General features: G+C 34.1%; 2 protein-coding genes across 6 annotated transcripts; both read left to right on the top strand.

The window, feature by feature from the left end:
• The first annotated feature begins 1131 nt into the window (after window positions 1-1131).
• LOC107015063 (kelch repeat-containing protein At3g27220-like) lies at window positions 1132-5441 on the top strand. 2 transcript variants are annotated; one of them, XM_015215228.2, is made up of 6 exons: window positions 1132-1545; window positions 1620-1849; window positions 2386-2556; window positions 3320-3425; window positions 4461-4667; window positions 5080-5441. In XM_015215228.2, the coding sequence occupies exons 1-6, from the start codon at window positions 1189-1191 to the stop codon at window positions 5245-5247; spliced, it is 1239 nt and encodes a 412-aa protein (XP_015070714.1). In that variant the 5' UTR covers window positions 1132-1188; the 3' UTR covers window positions 5248-5441. The 2 variants fall into 2 exon arrangements, with proteins under 2 accessions (XP_015070714.1, XP_015070713.1); XM_015215227.2 differs by lacking the exon at window positions 5080-5441 and adding an exon at window positions 4831-5062 and having other exon boundaries at window positions 1137-1545.
• Window positions 5442-8107: 2666 nt separating this feature from the next.
• LOC107014913 (mannosyl-oligosaccharide 1,2-alpha-mannosidase MNS1-like) lies at window positions 8108-23715 on the top strand. Of its 4 annotated transcripts, none has more exons than XM_027915542.1 (15): window positions 8108-8422; window positions 9384-9431; window positions 10809-11003; window positions 16424-16536; window positions 16749-16910; window positions 17419-17484; window positions 17599-17770; window positions 18263-18352; window positions 18775-18899; window positions 19087-19152; window positions 20933-21041; window positions 21139-21237; window positions 21823-21903; window positions 22013-22183; window positions 23091-23715. In XM_027915542.1, exons 1-15 carry the CDS (start codon window positions 8270-8272, stop codon window positions 23340-23342), a joined length of 1902 nt encoding a protein of 633 aa, XP_027771343.1. In that variant the 5' UTR covers window positions 8108-8269; the 3' UTR covers window positions 23343-23715. The 4 variants fall into 4 exon arrangements, with proteins under 4 accessions (XP_027771343.1, XP_015070519.1, XP_027771342.1 ...); XM_027915541.1 differs by lacking the exon at window positions 8108-8422 and adding an exon at window positions 8613-8737; XM_015215033.2 differs by lacking the exon at window positions 16749-16910 and having other exon boundaries at window positions 8111-8422.
• The last annotated feature ends 740 nt before the right edge of the window (window positions 23716-24455 follow it).

Genomic DNA, 24455 nt, shown 5'->3' with positions numbered 1-24455 from the left:
AAAATAATTATTTGAGTTTCTTATTCTTATTTTGTTTTTTTCTTTCATTCCTTAGTTTAAAGAAAAAAAATTTAAACAATTTTTTTTCTTTAAACTAAGGAATGAAAGAAAAAAACAAAATAATTATTTGAGTTTCTTATTCTTATTTTGTTTTTTTCTTTCATTCCTTAGTTTAAAGAAAAAAAATTTAAACAATTTTTTTTCTTTAAACTAAGGAATGAAAGAAAAAAACAAAATAATTATTTGAGTTTCTTATTCTTATTTTGTTTTTTTCTTTCATTCCTTAGTTTAAAGAAAAAAAATTTAAACAATTTTTTTTCTTTAAACTAAGGAATGAAAGAAAAAAACAAAATAATTATTTGAGTTTCTTATTCTTATTTTGTTTTTTTCTTTCATTCCTTAGTTTAAAGAAAAAAAATTTAAACAATTTTTTTTCTTTAAACTAAGGAATGAAAGAAAAAAACAAAATAATTATTTGAGTTTCTTATTCTTATTTTGTTTTTTTCTTTCATTCCTTAGTTTAAAGAAAAAAAATTTAAACAATTTTTTTTCTTTAAACTAAGGAATGAAAGAAAAAAACAAAATAATTATTTGAGTTTCTTATTCTTATTTTGTTTTTTTCTTTCATTCCTTAGTTTAAAGAAAAAAAATTTAAACAATTTTTTTTCTTTAAACTAAGGAATGAAAGAAAAAAACAAAATAATTATTTGAGTTTCTTATTCTTATTTTGTTTTTTTCTTTCATTCCTTAGTTTAAAGAAAAAAAATTTAAACAATTTTTTTTCTTTAAACTAAGGAATGAAAGAAAAAAACAAAATAAGAATAAGAAACTCAAATAATTATAATAAAAGAAGTCAAAAAATAATTTATGTATGAAAAATTAAAATATACGTTGAACTTTGATAGAAGAATCATATATACTCCTAAATAATTTTTTAAAAAAAATTACAAGTAACAAATATAAATTTAAAATTAATTTTTTAACTTCTGTTAAATAAAGGGTATATGTGAGCCATTTTGTAACGGCAAGGGTATATCTGAGCCGTTTGTATAACGGTAAAGGCATATATGAGCCACTTTTATAACAAAGATATATTTATATCAGACCCTTTTCCCAATTATTAATAATAAAGCCAATTATTAATAATAAAGTAGAGGAGATTTGCTGAGATCTGGGGTGGGCAATGAGATGAGAATAGGGAAGGGAACTAGTAGCAGCACCACCAAGCTGGTCTTTCTTTGTGTGGCTCTCTTGGGAACCTTTCTTCTTGTAGATCTGCTCTGGGCTTCCTCCTCCTCCTTCAATTGGCCACTCCCACCATCATCCAATCTTCTCTTCTTTCCTAATCACACGCTACCCATATCTACAAACACTAACAAAAAAGGAGGAGATGCCAGGATTTTATCAGCTACCTTTGCCGATTTGCCTGCCCCGCTATTGAACTGGGAGAAGATGGCACCATCACCTGTACCTCGTCTTGACGGCGCTGCTCTACAGATCAACGACCTTCTTTTCGTCTTTGCTGGTTATGGAACCATTGATCATGTACGTTATTCCTTTCTCCATCCCTCCTTTTTTCTTTTTTTTTAAAAAATAATTATTTTTTCATTTTCTATCAGGTTCACTCGCATGTCGATATTTACAATTTCACCGCCAACTCATGGGGAGGAACATTTGATATGCCCAAAGAAATGGCTCATTCACACTTGGGTATGGTAACTGATGGGAGATACATTTATGTTGTTACTGGACAATACGGTCCCCAGTGCCGGGGTCCTACTGCCCGCAATTTTGTTCTTGACACCAAAACCAAGCAATGGCAGGACTTGCCTCCTTTACCACTCCCAAGGTACCACACTGGATTGTTGTTTTCTACTTATCCCAACCCGTAAATATTATCTTCTCTATCAACTTGGTTGCTGTCTGCAAGAATCATCAAACTGGGCCATTGCTACTTTAAACCATTTCTTTTGGAAGACTTGGTACTAATTGCTGCTACTATGCTAAGTTCTGTATGAATGTAAGATTATAACTAGATAGTTGTTCAGAAAATTCTTCATATATAAGAGAGGCATGATTTAGAAACTAGCGTTTGCCTACATTATATTTGATTTCTGTAAACAGCTATTCTTCTTATTACCACTACTTTTGCTTGACAACGCACAGTGGAAAGAAACTATTTGCCTGGCTCCTCAAAGTCCTTATTTTTCTACATCTTTCCAAAGTTCAATTAAGTTTGAATTCTAAGTCACAGTGGAGTTTCTGCTACTTCATTGACTGAACATACTATATTGATTTTGAGATATTTGACTAGATAGGACTACTGTAATATGTTTTAAGTTTTATGTAAAATTGTAATATCCTGTTAATGAGCTTGATTCTCAGGTATGCGCCTGCAACACAGCTCTGGAGAGGCAGGCTTCATGTCATGGGTGGGAGCAAAGAGAATCGGCATACCCCAGGATTAGAGCATTGGAGTATTGCTGTTAAAGATGGAAAAGCTTTAGAAACGGAGTGGCGGACTGAGATACCTATTCCTCGTGGTGGACCTCACAGGTATTTGGCCTATTTCATGCAAATATTATCTTAAGCATAATATAATATATGCAGTCGATTACTTATGGTGCCCTCAGAAGGAAAAGGAGGGAAAGGGAAATCTCGATGTGCACTGTGAAGGGTTCTTCTTAGAGAATGAATGTTACACCTGGAAAAAAAAATACTTTGGATAATATAGTTTTTCAGCATAGAGCATCTAATGAGTAGTAACTGGGTTCTAGAAGCTCAAAATCAATAATGAGAATGAGTTTTTCCTACTATAGTAATCTTTGTAAGGTGATGAAAACTTTGGCAGTTAAGTGATAGTTTCTCCGCTTAGTTGATTTGAAATCCACAAGAATGCAGTTACTTGTGGGATAACATGGGATTAGGAGGGAAGTTAAATGCCACATTTTCTTTTCTATTGAGGGAGATATTGTGCCCATTGTGATGTTGATAGTTTGTGTTGTTTTTGTTCTCCAGCTTATCCTTTCAGTTTTAACTGAATGATGCTTCTTTATTGGAATTGGTATAAAAATATAAAATAGTCTGGTATTCTGGAGAACTCTTTTGTGTATCTAGCTGCTCTTGCCCGGTTATTGTTAGATGCTTGTGAGATACCCTTTTTGTGCTTTGAGCAGGAATAGATGTCTACAAATCGTTAAGGCAGAGAAGGGGGAAATTATCTGTGCTGGGGTCTGTTAGAAGAGGAATAGGAATAGGATTTTTTATTTCTCACATGGAGATGTAGAAGTAACTGGATCTTGCTTGAACTTTCACGCAGGGCCTGTGTTGTGTTTGATGACAGACTTTATGTCTTTGGTGGTCAAGAGGGTGATTTTATGGCTAAACCTGGATCACCTATTTTCAAATGCTCACGTAGAAATGAGGTAATTGAACTGTGACTTGGCTGTTTTGTATGAGTTAAGAATATTTCATTAAGAAATTACCAAGGATGTACTATAAAAATATAAACAAGGAACACAGCATTGCTGTTCCAGTTATATCCCCAAAATTTCCAGAAAATCAAAATACTGAGACTTATTTTATATGTACACCAAAACCATTAGTTCTGTAGGCATCTTATTGTTATAAAAAAAGAAATTTTTTTCTTGACCTTCAAAGTATCTCTTGTTCCTCTTCAACCAATCTGTAAATCGTATATTGGTTATTGAATTTTAAAACTTTGTGTTTCAATTAAGCTTTGGACATTGATAACTCCTTTTATGGGATTTGATATTTTTTGTGTGAAAAAAATTTGGCCAGCATGTTTTTCTCATTTTGGGTGTCAACAAGTTGTACCATTAGATGAAATTTGCCAAATGGAAAGTCATTTTTGCTTTATTGGCAAAACTTTTACTGAAATAAAGAAGACATTCTTGACTAGTTGGTTCTTTGGTCTGCTATACATTGGAGGATATTATTGATTTCTAGTTGATATATTCATTCTCATCTTTGTTCTCTACTATCCAGATCCTTTGCAAATTGAAAAACAGTATTAGCCAATAGATGAAAACTGGAAGTTTTTTTGGGGATTGATAAAAGCAGATTAAGTTCAAAAGTTGAACTGTAGCAAAAGTTGTGATCTTCAGAAGATCAAATTGAACTGTATCAAACTTTTTTATTTCTGGTGTAAAGAGATGTTCTAGAGGATACTGAGTCAATTATTGAGATCCTTGGCTCTATTTAGAATTTTGATTCAGATATCCCGTTTCGTTGATAAGTTATAATTATGGTTTTCAGTACAACACATGTACTGGTTTTTGTCAATACATACGAATGTTGCCTTTCTCAAAAAATAAAAGCAGATTAAGTTCCATACTCCCAACATACTGAGAATTGGAGCTGATGTAGGGGTCGAGAATGTGTATGTTTTACTTTAATGTAGTTTTGGCTTAATATGACTATGAAGCCTGACTTTACAGGTCGTATATGATGATGTTTACATGTTAGATGACGATATGACATGGAAAGTGTTAACTCCCATGCCAAAGCCAGATTCCCATATAGAGTTTGCTTGGGCTATTGTCAATAGGTCTCTTGTGATTGTTGGAGGAACTACTGAGAAGCACCCAAATACCAAAAAGATGACCCTTGTTGGAGAAATCCTCCAATTTCAATTCGATACACAGGTATTGTTTCTTATCTTCAACAAACTAATATTGTTCACTTTTTCTTAGATTTAGTGCTGACTTGTAACCTGGCGCTTCCATCAGTTTTTAGCTTAGTAGATTCATCAAACTGAATGATTTGCTTAGGCTTATCCTTTCAATTCAACTTATGTTCACTCTTCAGAAAAGGTACACAAAGGATCTAGAGTGTCTTCTAAGGATCTTGTTAGTAGCTACCCCACCAGTCTTCTATAGGGGTCTATTTGGAGGGCAACTGTTCAAAATGTGGTGCAGCAGTAAAAATTCATCCTTTAGCCCTTTCTTTCCTCATGATAGACTTGCTCATCAAAGATATGCCTGAATGTGGCTTCCAATTCCACATTTCTTTGTCCTATAGAATCTGCTTTATAATTGTGGTTTTGATCCAATGCAGACATGGAAAGTTTTAGGCAAACTTCCTTACCGTGTAAAAACAACACTTGTCGGATTCTGGAACGGGTGGTTGTACTTCACATCAGGACAAAGAGACAAAGGACCAGATGATCCATCACCAAGGAAGGTCATTGGAGAGATGTGGAGAACTAAACTAAAGTTGTTATGAGCTCATAGTTTTTTCTGCCTAATATAGAAATGTTATAGTGTAAATTAATGCAAGTTTTGTTTCTTTCTTATTCTTCTCATTTTTCTTTGTTTCCATGCACAAATTAATTTACCAAGTGGAGAGTGGTGCTTTTAGATTCAATTTTAGGGTTTCAACTTGCAAGTAACTGAAGAAATACTTTACACTTCAATTCAGTTTTTTTTTTTTTTTTTTAAATGAATCTTTTTACTTGTTATTCGTCTGTGTGTTTGTTGAAACTTGAAAGTTACTAGGAAAGAAATAAGAGATTTAGTTTACACTTGAAGTGATTTCTAAGTAGACAATTCAAAATACATGAATATGGAATTTGCGAGCATTAACCAATTAAATTTATACTAGTTTATTTTTTTCTAATTTCAATTTTCAACTGTAATTACTTCATCTGCTCCCAAAATTAAACTTATTTTTACATTCAATTGAAAATTCTTTATTACTATTCTAAAAACTCCCTGTAAGAAAAAGATGATAATTAATTTAACTTGGTTTAAAAGACATAGAGGAATGGCTTCGTCCTAGCCTAGGTAAGGTGTGGGATTCTTGGTCTTAAATGGAAAAGTCCGACAACGCATGCTTTGCTTCATAAGCATTCTATACGGGTCTTTCTTTGGAAACTAAAAAGCTATGCCAAAGCTAGTCGAAAATTAAATCAAAGTTGTTACATGGTTTAAATTATGTTCGCATATTTAACAAATTCTTTTTTTCCATTAGACACTCTAATTTTAAAAAATAAATATCTATCAAACATTTTTTAAAAGTGTATGTAATTGACACATAAAAAATAACAAATCAAATAAAGACATATGACATTTTAATTTAAAATAAATTTTAAATATAAATAAATTTAAATCTAAAAATAAAAGAATTTCAACTTAAAAATAAATAAATTATACACCCCTCAACATCCCCTCCCCGCACCCCCACCTCTCCCTTTCTTCTCTTTACCAAATAGTTTTCCTTGTCCACCATTGTTACTTCTCAATATACAAAAATGGGAGGTTTTAATATACATATATTATGTATGAATTTACTATTTTTGTTTCTCTCTATGCCTTCTTTTTTATTTCCATTTAAATCGATAGTGCTTTCTTGAAAATATTTGTAATGGTCTTCATTTTTTTAGGCAAAGAAATGTAAATTGATTTTTTTCGATAAAAAAGACATAAATGAAGATCTCTATTTATCGGCAAGTTGGTGATCTCCATTCTTTTTGGCCAAAAATAATTAAGAGTTGATTCTACATCTAAAAAATTAATAGTACATTTGTAAAAAAAAATTGGTGGCACCCGGACCGGACCCTATTGAAAGAGAAAAAGATTGTTATTTTTAAAAAATAAAAGAAAAGGAAAAAGGTGTGTATTACATTTTTTATGCCACATGTACATAAAGTATCTAAGTGACTCAAATTCAAGAGGGTATATGTGTTCAAATAGTACAAATTTATTTAAGTGAGTTAAACAAATAATTTCAAGGGATTAGAGATGACTTAAGTCAAATTAAATTGAAAAAAATTGATTATACAGTTGGTTATAGTCCATAGATATTATAAACTCTAATAAAGCTTAATTCAAAATCAAATCAATACTAATGCTAACAAAATAAGTTAAGTCAATACTAAGAATAGCAATAATGTTACATATTTGTTTTTAAATTTTTCATTGCTTTAGACATTTAAAATTCATAATCAAGTTTTAATTTTTTATTTAATATTTAATCTTGTAATTAATACTTATTTAGCATGATTCAATACTTTTAAATTATTATCATTATTCTCATTATGACTTATCAATTTGCAATATTTATTTTATATGATTTATTATTATTTTTTATTGAATATTTTAGCTTCATCTCTCATCTTATATTTTGTGTTAATTTCGGAAGAGTACCTCATAAAGTTATATTTCGATTGGACTAAACAAAAAGTTAAAGACACAAGTTAGTTATATGTCTATATCAATACTTTATCGAAAAAATAAAAAAAATTCAAAAAAAATCGAGGTTTGATTTAGAAATTAAAAAATTCGACACAAATGGTCCTTAGCATTTGAAAAAAAATTTGAGTTATATAAGTTTAATTTGATTTATAAATTTTAAAAATTTAACATAAATAATTTGATTTGATATTTAAAAAGCCCGAACCAATCCAATCTATGTAAACCACTAGCCACAGGTATAAGGATGGAGTAATAATAGACAAATTAATTAGGCCTAATACGTAACTAGCTCCTTAAATTTATCACCGTATTTTATTATTATATTTAAATTAACTCATGAACACCATAATTTCTAATAAAATATTTCAATAATACACATCCAAATTTTTTTTTTTTGGAAGTACGGTCTTTTGAGCACTAATTATCAATTGTATTCGACTAATTATCAAACGTCAAAGACGATATTAGGAACTTTTGAAGGTGTCTATTATTTTTAAATAATAATAATTAAGTTTTAAATTTAATAATTATGCATATTTAATAAATTTATTAATAGACAAAACCCATTGAGTTTGACTTAACTCTATATGCAAACTTATTAGCTCCGTCCATGCCAAACTAATCAATAGTTTATTTTTAAAACTAATGGTATAAGCTGTATCAATTTATATTTTATTCGCTTTTATATAAATTTTGTGTATTATAATGAAGTAATATCATATAAATAAATATAACTCCAAGCAAATAAATACAAAAAAAAATAAATAAAATTCAAATTTCACTATTTTTGCTAAATACATGACATGTGTTTAAGTATTATTACTATTTTTTTTTACTATATATTATATATAAAATATGATGTCTTTGTACCAAAAGAGCCTGAGTTAGTAAAGAGGATTTTAGGCTTTGTTTGGATTATTTTTGTAGTGATTAGGTGAGAGTTTTTGGTGTTCATATTTATTATTCCGTAGAAGTCCAGTGACTGACTCGGTCTTGTTGTTGGTTCGTCTTTTCCCTCCCCAAAACCCAATCGATTCGATCTGCACTGTGGAATGGCGAGGAGTAGATCGTCTTCCACTGTATGGCGTTACATAAATCCGGCTTACTATTTGAAACGACCTAAGCGCCTTGCCTTGCTCTTCATTGTTTTCGTTTTTGCAACCTTCTTCTTTTGGGATCGACAAACTTTACTCCGTGATCACGAGGTTCCTCTTAATTTAATTTTTTTCAATCATCTTTAATTTTGGTTCAAGAATCTCTAAATAACCCATCTTTAGTCAGTTATGATAAAATTATGTAATTGCAGATTTTGGCATCCATGCTAAGAATTATATTATGCGGTTTAAAATTCACCATTAGCAATGAATGGGAGTCGATGTCCCCATCAAAACATCTATTATGTTGACATATTCTTTTATCTGTTTTACGTTTTTATTTTCCCTTTCCCCCCTCCCTATTTGGGATTCTTGAGATTGAGATTGAGATTGCTTGTTGTTGTTAATACGGAAAAGACGCAGCAGGTATCACAAGTCTTTAGCAACTCCCTTTATCCAATCATGTGTCTGTCTTTCAGATTCTGTTGATGCTTTGATTGAGTTGGTGGTTAAAAGGGAACTCATCACTAGGTTTCTCATTTTTATGTACTCTGGATGTTAAGTTGCCAGATTTTAGAGGCACACAACCTACTCTTTGAACTTTTTGTCTCTTCTGATTTGATTAGTTTTCACATTCCTTGGAAAACAGAAATAGAGATCTTCGCTGATTATTGAAGATCAGTGTGGATAAATGTGATCTAGGGAATTTCAAGTTTCTAAATGAGCTGCTGGAGTTGAGTTCAGTGGGCCTATTTTATTTTTTTTAACCCTTTCCCATTCTTCTTTATTTGCTTGTTTTAACCTCTCTGAATGTTATCTTTTATTACTTTAAGAATCTGCTAAAAGGAACCAAAGAAGAAGTTAGCCTCTACCGCCATTCTGTTGTATTGGTCGACTTATTGCCTGGATATTTAAGAAGTTCTCTTGATTGCCATTTTCCCACTCCCACTCTGTTGGGGGCCCAAGTGAGCAGCTGTCAGGATATGAGTCACAATATGTCTACGCTTTTTAATGAACATTCTGAAAATAATTCTTTCGGTGAAGTGACCAGAACCTTTTTTTTCTTTTTCAGGAAGAGATCTCTAAGTTGAATGAAGAAGTGATACACTTGCGGAATCTGGTAAGTAGTTTTAACTTTTTTAGCTGAGTTTTCTGTAGCTGTGGAATTTTAAAGTTAAATAATCAGCCTACTATTTTGGTTCTTTTGTGGCTGCCTTCCTTCTTCATGCCTTGTTGGGAATTGGTATCATACAGCGTCTGTTAATACATGCCAATACAAGCTGCAATTACACGAGCTACCTCCTGTGCTTCCTTCTTCAAATTGAACGTGGTTGAGAATCTGGTTTAACTACTTATAATGGAATAGTCGGATAAACTTTCGTGATAGATTTAACATCTGTGTTAATGTAGGAAAATATGAATGCCGAGAGGGATTTATATGACCAGTTTGGTTATGAAGCCTGAATTTGGTTTGCTTAGTGAAGAGTGTCCGTCTACCACCTTTTCACTGAACTTAATTCCTCAATTTGATTAAGTTCGTTCAGGGCTGTACTTCCAGTGCCCCGCTTAATTTGGTTGGCTTAGTGAAGATGGTTGTTGTACTACCTCTGAATTGGCTTGGAATTTAAAACATTGTGACTAAAGCAGTAAAGCTTAGGAACATCCCACCAAGTTTAGATATTATGGTCGTTGTACTACCTCTGAATTCACTTGGAATTTAAAACATTGTGACTAAAGCTTAGGACCATCCCACCAAGTTTAGATATTATAGGAAATGAACAAAAGCAGAAAAAATAGAGTTAGGATCCAGAAAACAGAAAAGCAAATCGTTATCAAAAAAAAAAAAAGAAGCAAATCAAGTAAATTAGTCTAAAGAAGGTGATACATTCACTGAGCTCTAAGCAGGATGAAAAGATTTGCAGATGAAGTACTGACCAAGCAAGATATGATGGATGTGAGTTTGAGTCGAGCTATTGCAACTTTCCTAAGGTGCTTCACAAATCTGTGCCTTTTGTGCTATTCCCTTAGCATTAAAAGGGAAGTATGACATTGGGTGGAAAAACGGTCTAGACGAGGCATGGGGAGTGGCTTTCTCTTTGGCTTTGAGGAGCACTGGAGCAGTATGCAAGAAGACTTAAGACTACCAACACCAACGGCTTAAAATGATGTTCCAGAATAACACTCACACATAACACACATATGTGTGTCTGTGTTCAGTGCAACTTTACAAAAATATCTATGTGCAATGTACTTCTTTTCTTCTGCTTCTTGTTTTGTCTAAAAGTTTGATGGTTCGGTTTACATTTTCTGGAAAAAGAATTACAAAGACTGAAGATAACTAGTTACATCTCAGTATCAAAAATATATAGCCAGTTATGCCAGTGTTATTTTCATGTATGCTTGCTTCTCAGTCTATCTTCTATTATTTGCAGTGAAGCCTTCATGCTTTTAATTTTATACACTCAACTTGTTTGTATTTATTCTGGATACTTTTTAGCTGGAAGAATTGAAGAATGGTGGAGACATATCAATTGGAAAAAAGAAATATAGTGGTGAAGGTGGTCAGGCGGTGAAGAATATGGACTCACCAGATAATATCCTCGATGCTCAGCGAAGAGAGAGAGTAAAAGATGCTATGCTTCATGCTTGGAGCTCTTACGAAAAATATGCATGGGGCCATGATGAACTACAGGTTTGGATGTCACTTCTAATAAGTTATTTTTTAAGTTGTTAATGTTGCCTTTGTTTTGTTGCATATTGTGATTTCATTATCAGATCATTGGAGGCGTAAAAAAAGGTAGCCGTTGCACTATGCTCTCCCTATGTGCCAGTCTAAAAAAGGAAATTCTTAAACACTATAGCTGTTGATTGATGTTTTCTGCTAGAACATGAATAGGTTTATACAATTCTATTAGAATAGGAATAAGTTTATACAATCATATTTAGAATAGGTCCAATAGGAATAGGAATTCAAATAGAAATAGAAATAGTAAATAGTCTATAGTATCCTACTTGTTAAAGGATTGTATTCTAATGTCTATAAATAGGGCCTTAATGTAATAGTGTAGTCACAACAACAATTCAATAATATTCTTTTCTTATATTTCTCACATGGTATCAGAAGCTCTACGATCTTGATAGAAAATCAAAGAGCTTCCACTGCCGGCGAGCGGCTATTACTTATATATGCCGCCCGTCTGGCTAACAATTATGTTAGCAAAAGTTGAGTCATTGTTATCTTTCACGTGACTATTTTCTCATATCTAATTTGTGCAGCACGTGCCATCATTTTAGTGACTACTTTTTTATATCTAATTTGTGTAGCACCGTGCCATCATTTCGCTGACTACTTTTTCATATTTAATTTGTGTAGCATCGTGCCATCATTCGAATGACTACTTTTTCATATTTAACTTGTGTAGCACCGTGGGATCTTTCCGGTGACTATTTTTTCATATATGGTTTGGGTAGCACTGTGCCATCTTTTCGGTGACTACTTTTTCATATATAATTTGTGTAGCACCGATGACTACCTTTTTTTGCATATTTGATTTGCGTAGCACCGTGCATCTCTTTGGACTACTTTTTTGATATTTAATTTGTGTAGTATCCTGGATTTTTCCAAACTATTTTCCCATATCTGAGTTGCATAGCATCATGTGTATTTTCAGTGACTTCTCAGATTTGATTTGCATAGTTCCATTTGTCTTCGGTGACTCCTCAAATTTGTTTTGCGTAGGGTTGTTCCATTATTCCAACACTACCTGTATAATTTTTCTTTTTCAGTAGGGTCGTGCCATCACTCCTACCCTACCCATTAGGGTTGTTCAAAACCGAACTGAAACCGATAAGCCGAACCGATAAAAAAGTTATTTGTTTATAGTATTGGGTTATTTGTTTAGTGGTTTTGATAACGGTTTTGATCTTTTTTGTTATTGGGTTATCGGTTCTTAACGGTTTAAAGTTTTTTCTTAACGGGTTAACCGATAACCCGATAGTAAATTAAATAATTATATTTATACCATTTTGTGTATATAATCCTCGACTTAGAGTTTAATGTCCCACTTTTATTTTTGGTTTTCTCAAACACTTGATTATTCTACAATATAAAAGTGTTTGCTTTTGAGCAAGATGTAACTTGTGAATTCAAGTGCATATTTATTTGATTTGTCTCCTTGTTTCTAAGTGATTTTCAATGTATTTTCTTTTGTGTCAAATTTTAACGGTTAAACCGATAACGATAAAAAATCGATAAACCAATAATCGATAAGCCAACATCTTAATGGTTCTATAACGGTTTAGTATCTCTACAAACTAATAACCAATAAGACAACCCGATAAACTTCAAAATCGAACCGAACCGGCCAATACACAACCCTACTACCCATATTATTTCTCTTTTTCAATAGGGCCGTTCCGTCAATTCAAACTATCCTAGATAATTTGTATTTTCTAGTTGGGTCGTGACATTGTTCCGACCCTACCCATACAATTTTATTTCTTAGATTGTGACAGCTTTTAGCCATCAAATCCAATACTCCGGCATATGAGCATGTTTTGGCCAATTTTTCAGTGACTTTCTTGTCTAATATCAACTCGTCTATTGATTTCAACATGATCCATATACTTTATAATATGTTTTGAGCACCTTGTTGCTCGGGGGGGGGGGGGGTTTAGTAGCCTTGTTTGTCGATTATGTGAGTCACTCTATGGTCTGAAATAGTCTTTGCTAGTTTGGTTTGGGAAGTTCAACACTACAATTTTGTCACTCTGTATTTTATCGGCATTATGCATCAAATTCATGAGAAGATTAGCACATTGAGATTGACTGTTAATTTTGTGAAGTCGACTGATCAACTTGCAGAGAATCTCACCAAGCCTCTCATCGGTCCTCGTATTTAATTACATTTGTAACAAGCTAGGTACATGAATTGTATGCACTAGCTTGAGGGAGATTGTTAGAACATGAATATGTTTATACAATCCTATTAGAATAGGAATAGCTTTATACAATCATAGTTAGAATATGAGTACAGATAGAAATGGGAACAGTAAATAGTATCCTACTTGGTGAAGGATTATATTCTAGTGTTTATAAATAGGGTCTCAATGTAATAATGTAAATACAACAACAATTCAATATTCTTTTCTTATATTTCTCACATTTTCCATTACTTCTTCTTTTCTTGTTATGTGAGCTTCCAAAGTGCTATACCTTTTGTTGACTAGATAATTGTGTGACTCCTTGTTTTTCAATTACAATATTCTGTAGGTTAGCTTACGAAAGCACAACTACACCTCAAATATATGAATTATCATGATATGCTTTGCTCTATTTGGGCTCCTTACACTTCCTAACAGTAGCGATTCTCTAACCTTTGATAATTTGAGACTTTCTAACAGTAGCGATTCTCTAAAGTTCCTACTATCATACAGATTTAGTTTTTTGTATTTATTATGTTTTTTCTCATTCCATCCCATTTTGTACGACTGCTGGGCACAAGATTTATGAAAGCAGGGAAGACTTTTTACACGCAATATGAGTATGTAGAACTTACCAAAATGACCTTTACTTATTAACAATTTTTTTTTGGCAAGGTAAATACTGTTATTTATAGTGGGCAGAAAAATTTCTGCATACAACAGGTATACCTTTTTTTTTTTTTTTGATGAAGTAAGAAGAATGTCATTAACAAAGCATCAAGAAGATGCACAGATTACAAAAGAAAGAAATATCAGCTCCCAAAAAGGCCTAAAAAGCTATGTAAACAGCTAACAACAGAGATCTATGGAGCTGATAAATTCTAGGTAAGAATCGACACTAAGTACAGGAGAGAGATTAACCCAGCCAAAAAGAGTAATCAAACATCTTGCTTTAACGGTAGAGATGGGAGTTGGGTGCCATCAAAACATCTTTTGTTCCTCTCCGTCCATAAGCACCACAAAATACAGGCTGGAACCAAAGACCAGATCCGCTTGATGGACTTCCCAACTTTCCAAGAACTCCAACACACAAAGGCCTCTCTCAATGATCTTGGCATGACCCAAGTGAGTCCAAAAAGTGAGAAGAACATGTTCCATAGGCCTGTTGCAACTGTGCAATGAAGGAACAAGTGATTAATAGATTCTGAGTTGCACAAGCACATGTAACATCTGTTGACTATTTGGAATTTCCTCCTCATGATGTTATCCTGAGTCAAGCAAGAGTCTTTTAGAGTAATCCAACTGAAACAAATAACTTTAGGTGGCAACTTAGTTCTCCAGATTAATTTCCATGGCTATTGATCAATTAAGGTCTTCTTGGAGCTTTGTTGAAGGTAGCATGCTTTAACTGAGTAGGATCCGTCCCTGCTATGTCTCCAGATAAGTTTGTCCCTGCGTTGACTGTTGATTGCACAAGTCTGAATGGTGGCCATAAGGCTAAAAACCTCTTCCAACTCCCAGTCATTAAGATTTCTCCTTAGGATCAGATTCCACACATTGTCTTCCCTGTACGGCAAGATGGTTGAGTCTGGATGAGATGCAATCTGGATAATGTTTGGAAAAACATTCACTAGAGGAGTGTCTCCTAGCCAAATATCTTTCCAAAACTGAATATGTTCCCCATTTCCCACCATAAGTGAGGCATCACTAAAGAATATTTCCCACAGTTTCCTTATATCTCTCCAGATCCCCGTACCATAAGAGGTACCGACTTTACAACAGGTATACCAAAAGTAGAGAAACCACCCAATCCTCTATACAAGTAGGAAAGATAGGGTACACCAAAAAGCAGTCAGAGTAAAAAAGGCTATTCTTTAACTGTGCAAAATCATTTTTGATTCCCTCAAAAGCTCTCACATTTCTCTCTCCGTACAACCTATATGAGGTCTAGTGGAGCAATATTCCATGCCTTTTGTCTTCTACGTCTACGTCTTCCAGCCCAACTGTGTAGCACATTTCTAACAATACTTGACATAACCCATTGCACACCAAATAAGTTCAAGACCACCCTCCACAAGTTCGATGCGACTTCACAATGCACCTAGAGATGATCAACTTCTTCACCTGAGCACTTGCACATATAACACCAACAAACATAAGTGATATTTGTCTTCCTCAAATTTTGTCTGTTAGAATCGCGCTCCTTACTGCAATCTGTATTAAGAAAACACCTTTCTAGGCGCCCCATGAATCCAAACTGAAAGATGTGGAAAGTGTCTCCTTTTTCAGAAGCAAGCTCTGATGGAGAGATTTGACCATGAACATACCATTGCTTCTCAAATGCCCACCTTCATGAGTAAAAAAGGTTGAACCTGATTTGAATGTAAAGTAGCTCCGGCAACCTTTGATACTCTTCCATCTCTGGTTTGTAGATTTCTCTTGAATGTGAGGTCCCAAAGTACATACCCCTCATGCTGCCCATGCATCTGGTCCCAAAATAAAGCAATCAAATATCACCCATTTTTCTTCCCACATACTTCTCACCCAACTGTGAAGTTATATCTCTCAAAAGAGGTCTGCTTTATGCTGCACCTGTCTGTTTTTTTTTGTTTTTTTTTTTGACAAAGGTAACAAGATATGCTGCACCTGTCTGTTATCGATAAAGTGTCTAGCTGTTCATGAAAAGATAGATTTGAACATTGATAAACATTTTTTTCTACCTTGCTTTGCTGCTACTTTTGTTTAGAACTATATGTGTATGAATTATTGTTCGTAAAAGAACTATATGTATATGAACATAGATACCTCTCTTACTTCCCTTGAAGTCTAAGATGCAACTGACTTTTGTAATTTTCATAATCAGCAATTTCTTTGGTGATATGATTTAACCAAAAAAATACTTACCTATGGAAGGAAATAGTATCACCTTGTATGCAATCATAGTTTAGTCTCCCTTTTTCTCTTCTTGATCATGAACTATAATTTATTGAAAATCAGAAAGGAAATGATTGCATGAGATCTGTTGGACATATCCTTATTATTTTGTTCGTAATTGAATATATTTAGGAGTGGAAACTTGCCTTGATTCTGCAGTTAGTTTCTGCTATGTGCTTCGTACTTCTTACACTACTTCTTTACTGCACTTGTGTAAAAGTACTTAACTAACATGCTGAAAATATTTAATGCCAGCCGCAAACAAAGAATGGTGTTGACAGTTTTGGTGGTCTTGGAGCAACCTTGATAGATTCTCTTGACACACTATTTATTATGGGCTTGGATGAGCAGTTTCAGAGAGCTAGAAAGTGAGTTTGTTCTCATGTCTCCTCTAGAATCATCTTTCTTTTCCTATATAGCTAGGAACCAGTATCACCTCATTTGAGAATATTGTAATTTTTTCATTGTTCTTGGTTGTACAATTGTGAATATCAGTTACTTGTCCAAAATGGTATCATCTTCTACTGCGACCGCCCAGCTGTACATACAAGCAGGATAATTTTCTCTGTATTACTTGTAGTCCTTGTTTTATCATCAGACCAGAACTGTGTTGTGAAGGGCGAGAGCACCTTATCACCTTTGGTGAGAGGCAAGGCAAGGTGAGGCCTTGTCGCCTATTCCTGGCAAGGCAAGGCAAGATAAAGAAGGCGACAAAAGGCGAGTTGCGATGCGGTGAGGCAAGGTGACAAAGGCGTCGCGTTTTGTTTTTTTCTTAGAAGGGCCTAATTAATAATTAAAAAGCAGGTTTTATTTGGTGTTTTGGCATTCATCAAATACGTGAAAATTGTTAATGTTGAACTAAAATATAGTGAAAATTGTCAAAAGCAAGGTACTGTGTGTTGTCTCTATTTTAAAGTTAAAATGCATCTGTAATTGATCAAGAGTTCTCAATTTTCCATTTACCTTCTTGTTCCATCCCCTTTCCCTCGTTTTGCTTGCTTTTCCTTTTATTTATGAATTTGATGCCTTGCATCTTGACCTTTGCCAAATCTTGAAGAGTTCATCACTTCCATTTTCCTTAAGCGTACTTGCTATAATTTCTTGAATTGTTTTGCATATTAGGAGTATGTAAGGTATATAAACTTCCATTTATAAATTGTTTCCAATGAGTTATTCCACGTAACACACTGGTTATGTTGTGTTGAACTATTCCACGTGGCTAACAGTGGCTAATAACTTTCTGATGACAGATGGGTTGCAAACTCCTTGGATTTCAACAAGAACTATGATGCAAGTGTTTTTGAGACAACCATAAGGTTGCTTTATAAGGTTTACTATGAGTTTTTAATTAGTTGTCCTTATCCTTTCACAGTTCCAATAATATGGAACTATGAGTCTCGGTTGGTTAATTATGTTTTTCAACCACTCAGGGTTGTAGGTGGGCTTCTTAGTACGTATGATCTATCTGGTGATAAACTTTTCCTTGATAAGGCTCAAGACATTGCTGACAGATTGTTGCCTGCATGGAATACCGAATCTGGCATCCCTTACAACATTATCAACTTGGCTCATGGGAATCCACATAACCCTGGGTGGACAGGGGTAAGTTTTTAACTTTAATATATTGCACCTACATTCCCCTTGTGATATTACGACAATATCTTATGGCAAGAAGATTGAGGGATTAGTTATTCCCAAAAATAGATTTGAGGGTGGGCGTGATTATTACTGTGTGACAAGTTACAAGATTTGGTTTTCCGGATTCTTATGTTCTGTGAAGATCGTGGAAGGAACCCGTCATAGGAGAAAAGTATCTATCTATTGGGAGATGCCTGAACGAAGGAATCTCTTGTAGTTCCCTTGTAATATGCTCAAAGAACATTTAGTATGCTTCTCTTCGTATTCCCACTCTCTCCCTGCATTCACCTCTCCTCTTTCTTTAAGAACTTTATTCTTGCCCTTTGTGCGAAGCACATTGACTTATCTTATAGTGAGATGTCACATGTTGCTTATAATTGCAGAAACATGTATTTTTCCAGAGGGTGGTCTGTGAGTTTTTTTTTTTTTTGAAATTATTTCGCTCTTTGCTCTCAGGGTGATAGTATCCTGGCAGATTCTGGTACTGAGCAGCTTGAGTTTATTGCTCTTTCACAGAGGACAGGAGACCGAAAATATCAACAAAAGGTATGCTTGAGAAAATTTCTTAAAATACAAATTAATTCATGTTCTCAAAGAACTATGATAGAAAATTGCTACCACGTTAACTGATTAAGCTACAGATTGTTGGACAGTCTCCTCTTGGTGATTGTTAAATTGTGTGACCATCTCATCTAAAAGTTATTAGAAAGAGCACACCGTTATTATTTAATTATATTCTCAACATTACCCTTCATGTGCCGGCTTGGCTCTTTTTTTTTATAGTCCAAGCTGTTGCATTTCTTTTTGCTAATGGGTGACGGCGAGATTCGATCTTAGATCTCCGCCTGTTATGGTACAATATTGAATTGTGTGACCATATCATCTAACAACTTAAGCTGTTAGAAAGCACACTTTTATTATATAATTATATAATCAACAGTGATGAAAGGTGTATATTCCTATTTCAGGTGGAGAATGTCATCTTAGAACTTAACAGAACTTTTCCAGATGATGGTTTGCTTCCGATATACATTAATCCACATAAAGGCACAGCATCATACTCAACTATAACATTTGGAGCTATGGGTGACAGGTAAAATGACCTTTGTTTGTCCATTCCAGAATGATCCCAGTGAAAACCTGATTGAGTAGGAGTATTTTTCCCCAAAATAAAAAAATAAAATGGGGGAGAACCTTCGTTATACATTTGTGAAGTGGCATTTAGATCCTCCATGTTTTCTTTTCATAAAAAAGTTAATATAATAATTTTTTTGTTTCAGCTTTTATGAATATTTACTCAAGGTCTGGATACAAGGAAACAGAACTGCTGCTGTGAGTCATTATAGGTAAGCAGCTTAAGTTTACTTCTCTCTGTTTTCACGTCATATATTGTTGTTCTTTTAAAGCTTTCAATTCAGTGCATTCGGTATTTCACTTCATGGTTCCTGTAGGTGTAAGTGCATATATTACTGTTTCAATACTTAACATCAGTTTGAAATCAAATCTTTGATCATGCGTTGTGCAAATGCATAAAATATTCTTTGACAATGTTAACATATTTGGAGCATTTATAGATTTTCAAGTAGGAAAGCCAAGAGCAAGAAACCCAAGAAAATTTGTAGCGAGGATTTAAAACTGAAAGAAATGAAATATGATGTCTCTGTGAATGCACGGTTTCTTTTTTTTTTTTTGTTGATCAAGCAATAAAATTTTATAATACAATGGCATTAAACATCTGCATACCAGGAGTATACCAAATAGTAGAAAATCTTACAAAAAGATATGAAACGGCATCCAGTTTCTATACATACAGGGATCTCATGGGTGCACCAAAAGGAAATCAGGCATATAAAGCTATTCCTTTCATGTACATTGTCCTTCTCTATATTAAAGTTCTCTTATTTCTCTCTCCAAGGAGTCCACATAATTGTTGTGATTACATGATATCGTACTTGAGTACAGCAGCAAATACATCTAAATTGAAGCTAGCAGTGACTTTTGATGATATTTCAGTCAGACCTGAATAAATGATTAATGTTTTTTCTATCGCTCTACAAGATTAATATGGAAGCACATTGGATAACCGGGGATTAGAATGTTTTATCCAGCAATGGCCTCAAAATACGTATCATTATAACTTTAGTTATTAAAGTTACCGCTCCCTTCTTTTCAATTTGTTTGTCTTACTTTCCTTTTTAGACCGCTCTGAAAAGAATGCCTCTTTAAGTTAGCAATTTCCAGAAAGAAAAAAAGAATGCTTAAAGACCACAAGATTAAAGAACATTTTGATATATGCTACATATCTTTAGTTTAACACCACAAGATTCAAAAAGTCTTCTTTACTTTCTTCAATGTCATGCCAAGTCAAAACCAAACAACCAAATTGAAACGGAGGGAGTACGAGTTTTGTATCACTCTCCTAAAACTGATCTTTTCACTAAGTGTCAAAGCTACCGCTTGAAGAGCTTGGCTTCACCTATTGTAACAGTGCTTAAAAAATTTATCTTGCTGCTTTACATTTAATGTTTTGATCTTTCACAGATTTATACTTTTTTTTCACATGTATTTATTTATTGGTTGCAAGCTTCAAAAACATTTTATTAAGTTCCTTCCCAAGGACATTACAGTAGTCAAAGTGAGGCAGCTGAGGTATTAAACTTTGTTATGCTGCTTAGACTCTTTGTTTGATTGGAAGTTTTAAGTAAATTTCACGGGAGTTTGAACTTGAAGTGTCTAATGTGAAGAGCTTTGAGTACTAGTTACTACTGAAATTTGTTTTTAGGTGGTTGGTCTTTCCTTGATCCTATCTTTTTCTGGTGCTGGGATGCAGAAGATGAAATTGGTTATAGTGAGAAGATTGTGCTATCATAAATGCTTAGCTAGAACAAAGAGGGACCTCTGATGCGGAAAAGAATAATGTTTGATGCATATTAGCCTTTCTGAGTCCTTTATTAAAAAAAAATTCAGCCTTTCTGAGAACTTGATATGTTTTGAAATATGAAATGATTTTATTTTATTATTTGATACTGGTTCATATGATTTTGTTTAACTTTCTTATATTTCTTCTACAAAGTTTTCATTCCTCTGTGTTCCTCAATATGATTCTTCCACTAATTCTGCAAACAGGAAAATGTGGGAGACATCAATGAAAGGTCTTGAAAGCTTGGTCCGGAGGACGACGCCTTCGTCTTTTGCGTATCTTGGTGAGAAGATGGGAAGTTCTGTAAATGACAAGGTGATGTACATGCTTTTGCATATATTTGGGGAGACTGAGATGTGTTAAGTTCTTGACTCTGTTTTATACTTCTATTTACCCGTTGGATTTTGTGCAGATGGATGAACTTGCATGCTTTGCTCCTGGAATGTTAGCTTTAGGATCATCTGGTTATAGCCCTGATGAGGCTCAGAAGTTCTTATCACTGGCTGAGGAGGTATTGTTAACTTACAGAGCATCAGCTAGAGCACATCTAGGTTTAGTGAACCCTTATTTATCATTGGAATGGATACAGAGGATTCACATAGTCAACTCTTACTAGTTTGGGTTTGATTTCTTGTAAATATGGCTTGGCACGGCCCTACTGCTGTTTATTTCTTTTGTAGTAATATACAAGTTAACGTTCTCAAAAGAACTAGTTTGTGTTTGAGGTTTAGTAATTGATTAATTGATTTGAGAGGTGATCTCTGTTGGTAAAGCTTTACGTTTTAGTTCAACTTTGAGCATTAGCTATGGTGGGCTCTGGGCAATGCTCGCATACCACCGGATGTTCACTTCCATCGACTGTTATATTTAGCTGGGGGTGCTGAAGGGTAAGTACGAGATAAGATTAAAACGTTAGTGACTCTTAAGTGTGCTTGCTTTCTATGATATAACTTGCCTTTCACATCATAGGAATGCCCAGAGTTTCGGTGGGCTCAATCTATATAGGAGCTTTTAATGACTGCAGTGCTGTTTCCTTTGGCCAGAAAGTTCTAGCATTCCTTTCTATTTAGCTGAATATCCTAATGTTCTCTTGCAGCTTGCTTGGACTTGCTATAACTTTTACCAGTCAACACCTACAAAATTGGCAGGAGAGAACTATTTTTTTAATGACGGCCAAGTCAGTGTTTTCAGTTTTAGTTCAGGATGATATTTGTTTTTGTTGTTTGCTAATGGTGATAACTGATAAGTTATTACTTCAATTGTTCATCCTGTTTAATAATCTTCAGGATATGAGTGTGGGCACATCATGGAACATATTAAGGCCAGAGACAGTTGAGTCACTGTTTTACCTCTGGCGTTTAACAGGAAACAAGACATACCAAGAGTGGGGTTGGAACATATTTCAAGCATTTGAAAAGAACTCAAGGGTAGAGTCTGGATATGTTGGACTTAAAGATGTAAGCTCAAACTCAATTCTTTTAGGTGCATTTTTTATTCTGTTTCTGGACATTAAGAAACTGCTGCTATTTCTCGTGTTCTCTGCAAAAACTTGTCTCCCCTCATTAAATACATTATTTTTATTGGATTTTAATATTGATGATTGAGATGAACATACGTGCATGTGATTTTTTATGCTATCTTTTGATAGTAAACCCACTTGTGGGATTATTGGCTATGTTGTATTCTTTGATAGAAACCTGGTGCACCTAGTTGATTCTATTCTTTTGTAAACACCAGCTCGCCTCTGAACTTGGTCTTTTTTTTTTTTTACAAATTATCCGACTTCTACTGTACTTTAATCACATGCAGGCTTCAAATTTGATTTATTGAGCAACTCAAATTTGATTTATTGAAAAGGTCTATGTTTGCCAGTCCACCATCCACAATTGTAAAATTATGAGCAAAGAGCAACATTGAGCTAGCTGAGAACCCCTTTTTTGTTTTCTTGCTGCCTCTGATCTTTATCTTCTCCCACTTGAAGCTCAAATTCAAAGGTACCATATTTTATAGATGATCTCAGTATTTTCGTTGCATCCTCTCCTATTTGAAGCTAAATTTGTCCAGGCACAGCTAGAACTTGACCCCATTCCTTGTAGATCAATGTTTTTTTTCCAGTTATGAAGGAAACTGTGCAGATAAAAATGAAGTGGAGGGTTTTGGACATACAAGGTGTTTAGTTTCTGAGGATGTTATTAAATTGTTGCAACTAACTTTAGCATGTACAATTGCCAACTTATATCACGACGAAGTGACTTCATGGTCAGCAATCAAAAGTCATTGAGAACCTCTTGAACTCAGGGTTTTGTGCTTGCAATCATTAGGGTGATATCATTGTTTTAACACATTTTTGCCGGTTTTCCCCAGGTAAACACTGGTGTCAAAGACAATATGATGCAAAGCTTCTTTCTTGCGGAGACTCTTAAATATCTGTATCTTCTTTTCTCTCCGTCATCAGTTATCTCCCTTGATGAGTGGGTTTTCAATACAGAAGCCCACCCCATAAAAATTGTTACTCGGAATGATCGGGCAGTGAGTTCTGGAAGGTCAGGTGGAAGCGAAGAATCAGATAGGCAGTTGCGAACCAGGAAAGAAGGTCGATTTCGAGTTCATCATTAATGGAGCTGTTGATTAATTATAATGGGATCCAGTCACCAAGAAAGTGCTAAGTAGCCTCTCTCGTATGAGGTGAAGGAAGGATGTGCACTACTCTGTTAATTCCAGATTGGGTGGATGTATTGCTATACTTTGTAGTTTATAATGCTCTAACATGGAGCAGTAGTAACTGTATGTAGCATAGCAAATTTAGGTTCGCCTCTTAAATTGGGGTGTACCGTAGAGGATAATTTTTTTTCCTTTTGGCTGGCCGCTCTACATTTTTGGGCTCGATGAGCAACTTGCTACTCTGACAGGGAGTTAGTTATCTCTTATACGTATGTGAATGTGATATCTTTGCGACACAATATATATCATATATATATTAGTTACAACATGTCTCGGGTAGAAGTTCAATGATTAGACAATTCAAAGGATATGACTATGGTATGTATGGTTTATTTTTCTAAACCATACAATTCATTAGTTGGTTGGTGTAGTAAAAAGAGCGAAAGAATAGCTCACCAATGTCCTTTGTCTATGATATACAATAGAATGGATGACGACAACAACTAGTATATATATATAGAATTTACACACTTTTGCCTCACCTTTAAATTCCATTATTCCTAATATATAGCCAGAGAGCCGTCACAACAGCTGTAAGGTGCAATTTTCTTCTTCTTCACGTTATTCTCGCTGAAGCTCTACATTCACTTACTTGCCGATAATGCAAATCAGGTAACATCATTAATTCATTCATTCTAATGCCATTGCCATTAATAAAAAAAGTTGAAAAGTTTTGGGAAAATGATCTTCTTTACTAATCTGGTCGATTAATTAACGGAAAATATTCTTGACACTGCAGGTTTTGATTCTGTTCATGATTACAAAAGTGAGGTGATTGGACCATAATATATATTCAATTGCGCTTGTTTCTTAGTACATGTGTTAATACTTTTATATTGCAGACTTCAAGCTGGTACAAAATTATCTCAACAGAGCTGGAGTGGGCTAAAAAACGGGCAACTGATTAATTAGCAGCATCTCCTATGAAATCACAAGATTAGTATGTACATATCATGTTACAGTAGTTTTCTGATATTCTATTTATAGCAGCAGAAGGATGATCATGGA

This window comes from Solanum pennellii, chromosome 3 (genome assembly GCF_001406875.1).
Source record: "Solanum pennellii chromosome 3, SPENNV200".
In the NCBI taxonomy this organism is placed as follows: Eukaryota; Viridiplantae; Streptophyta; class Magnoliopsida; order Solanales; family Solanaceae; genus Solanum; species Solanum pennellii.
The sequence above is the reverse complement of the archived record's forward strand: the minus strand, read 5'-3'. Positions and strand labels throughout refer to the sequence as shown.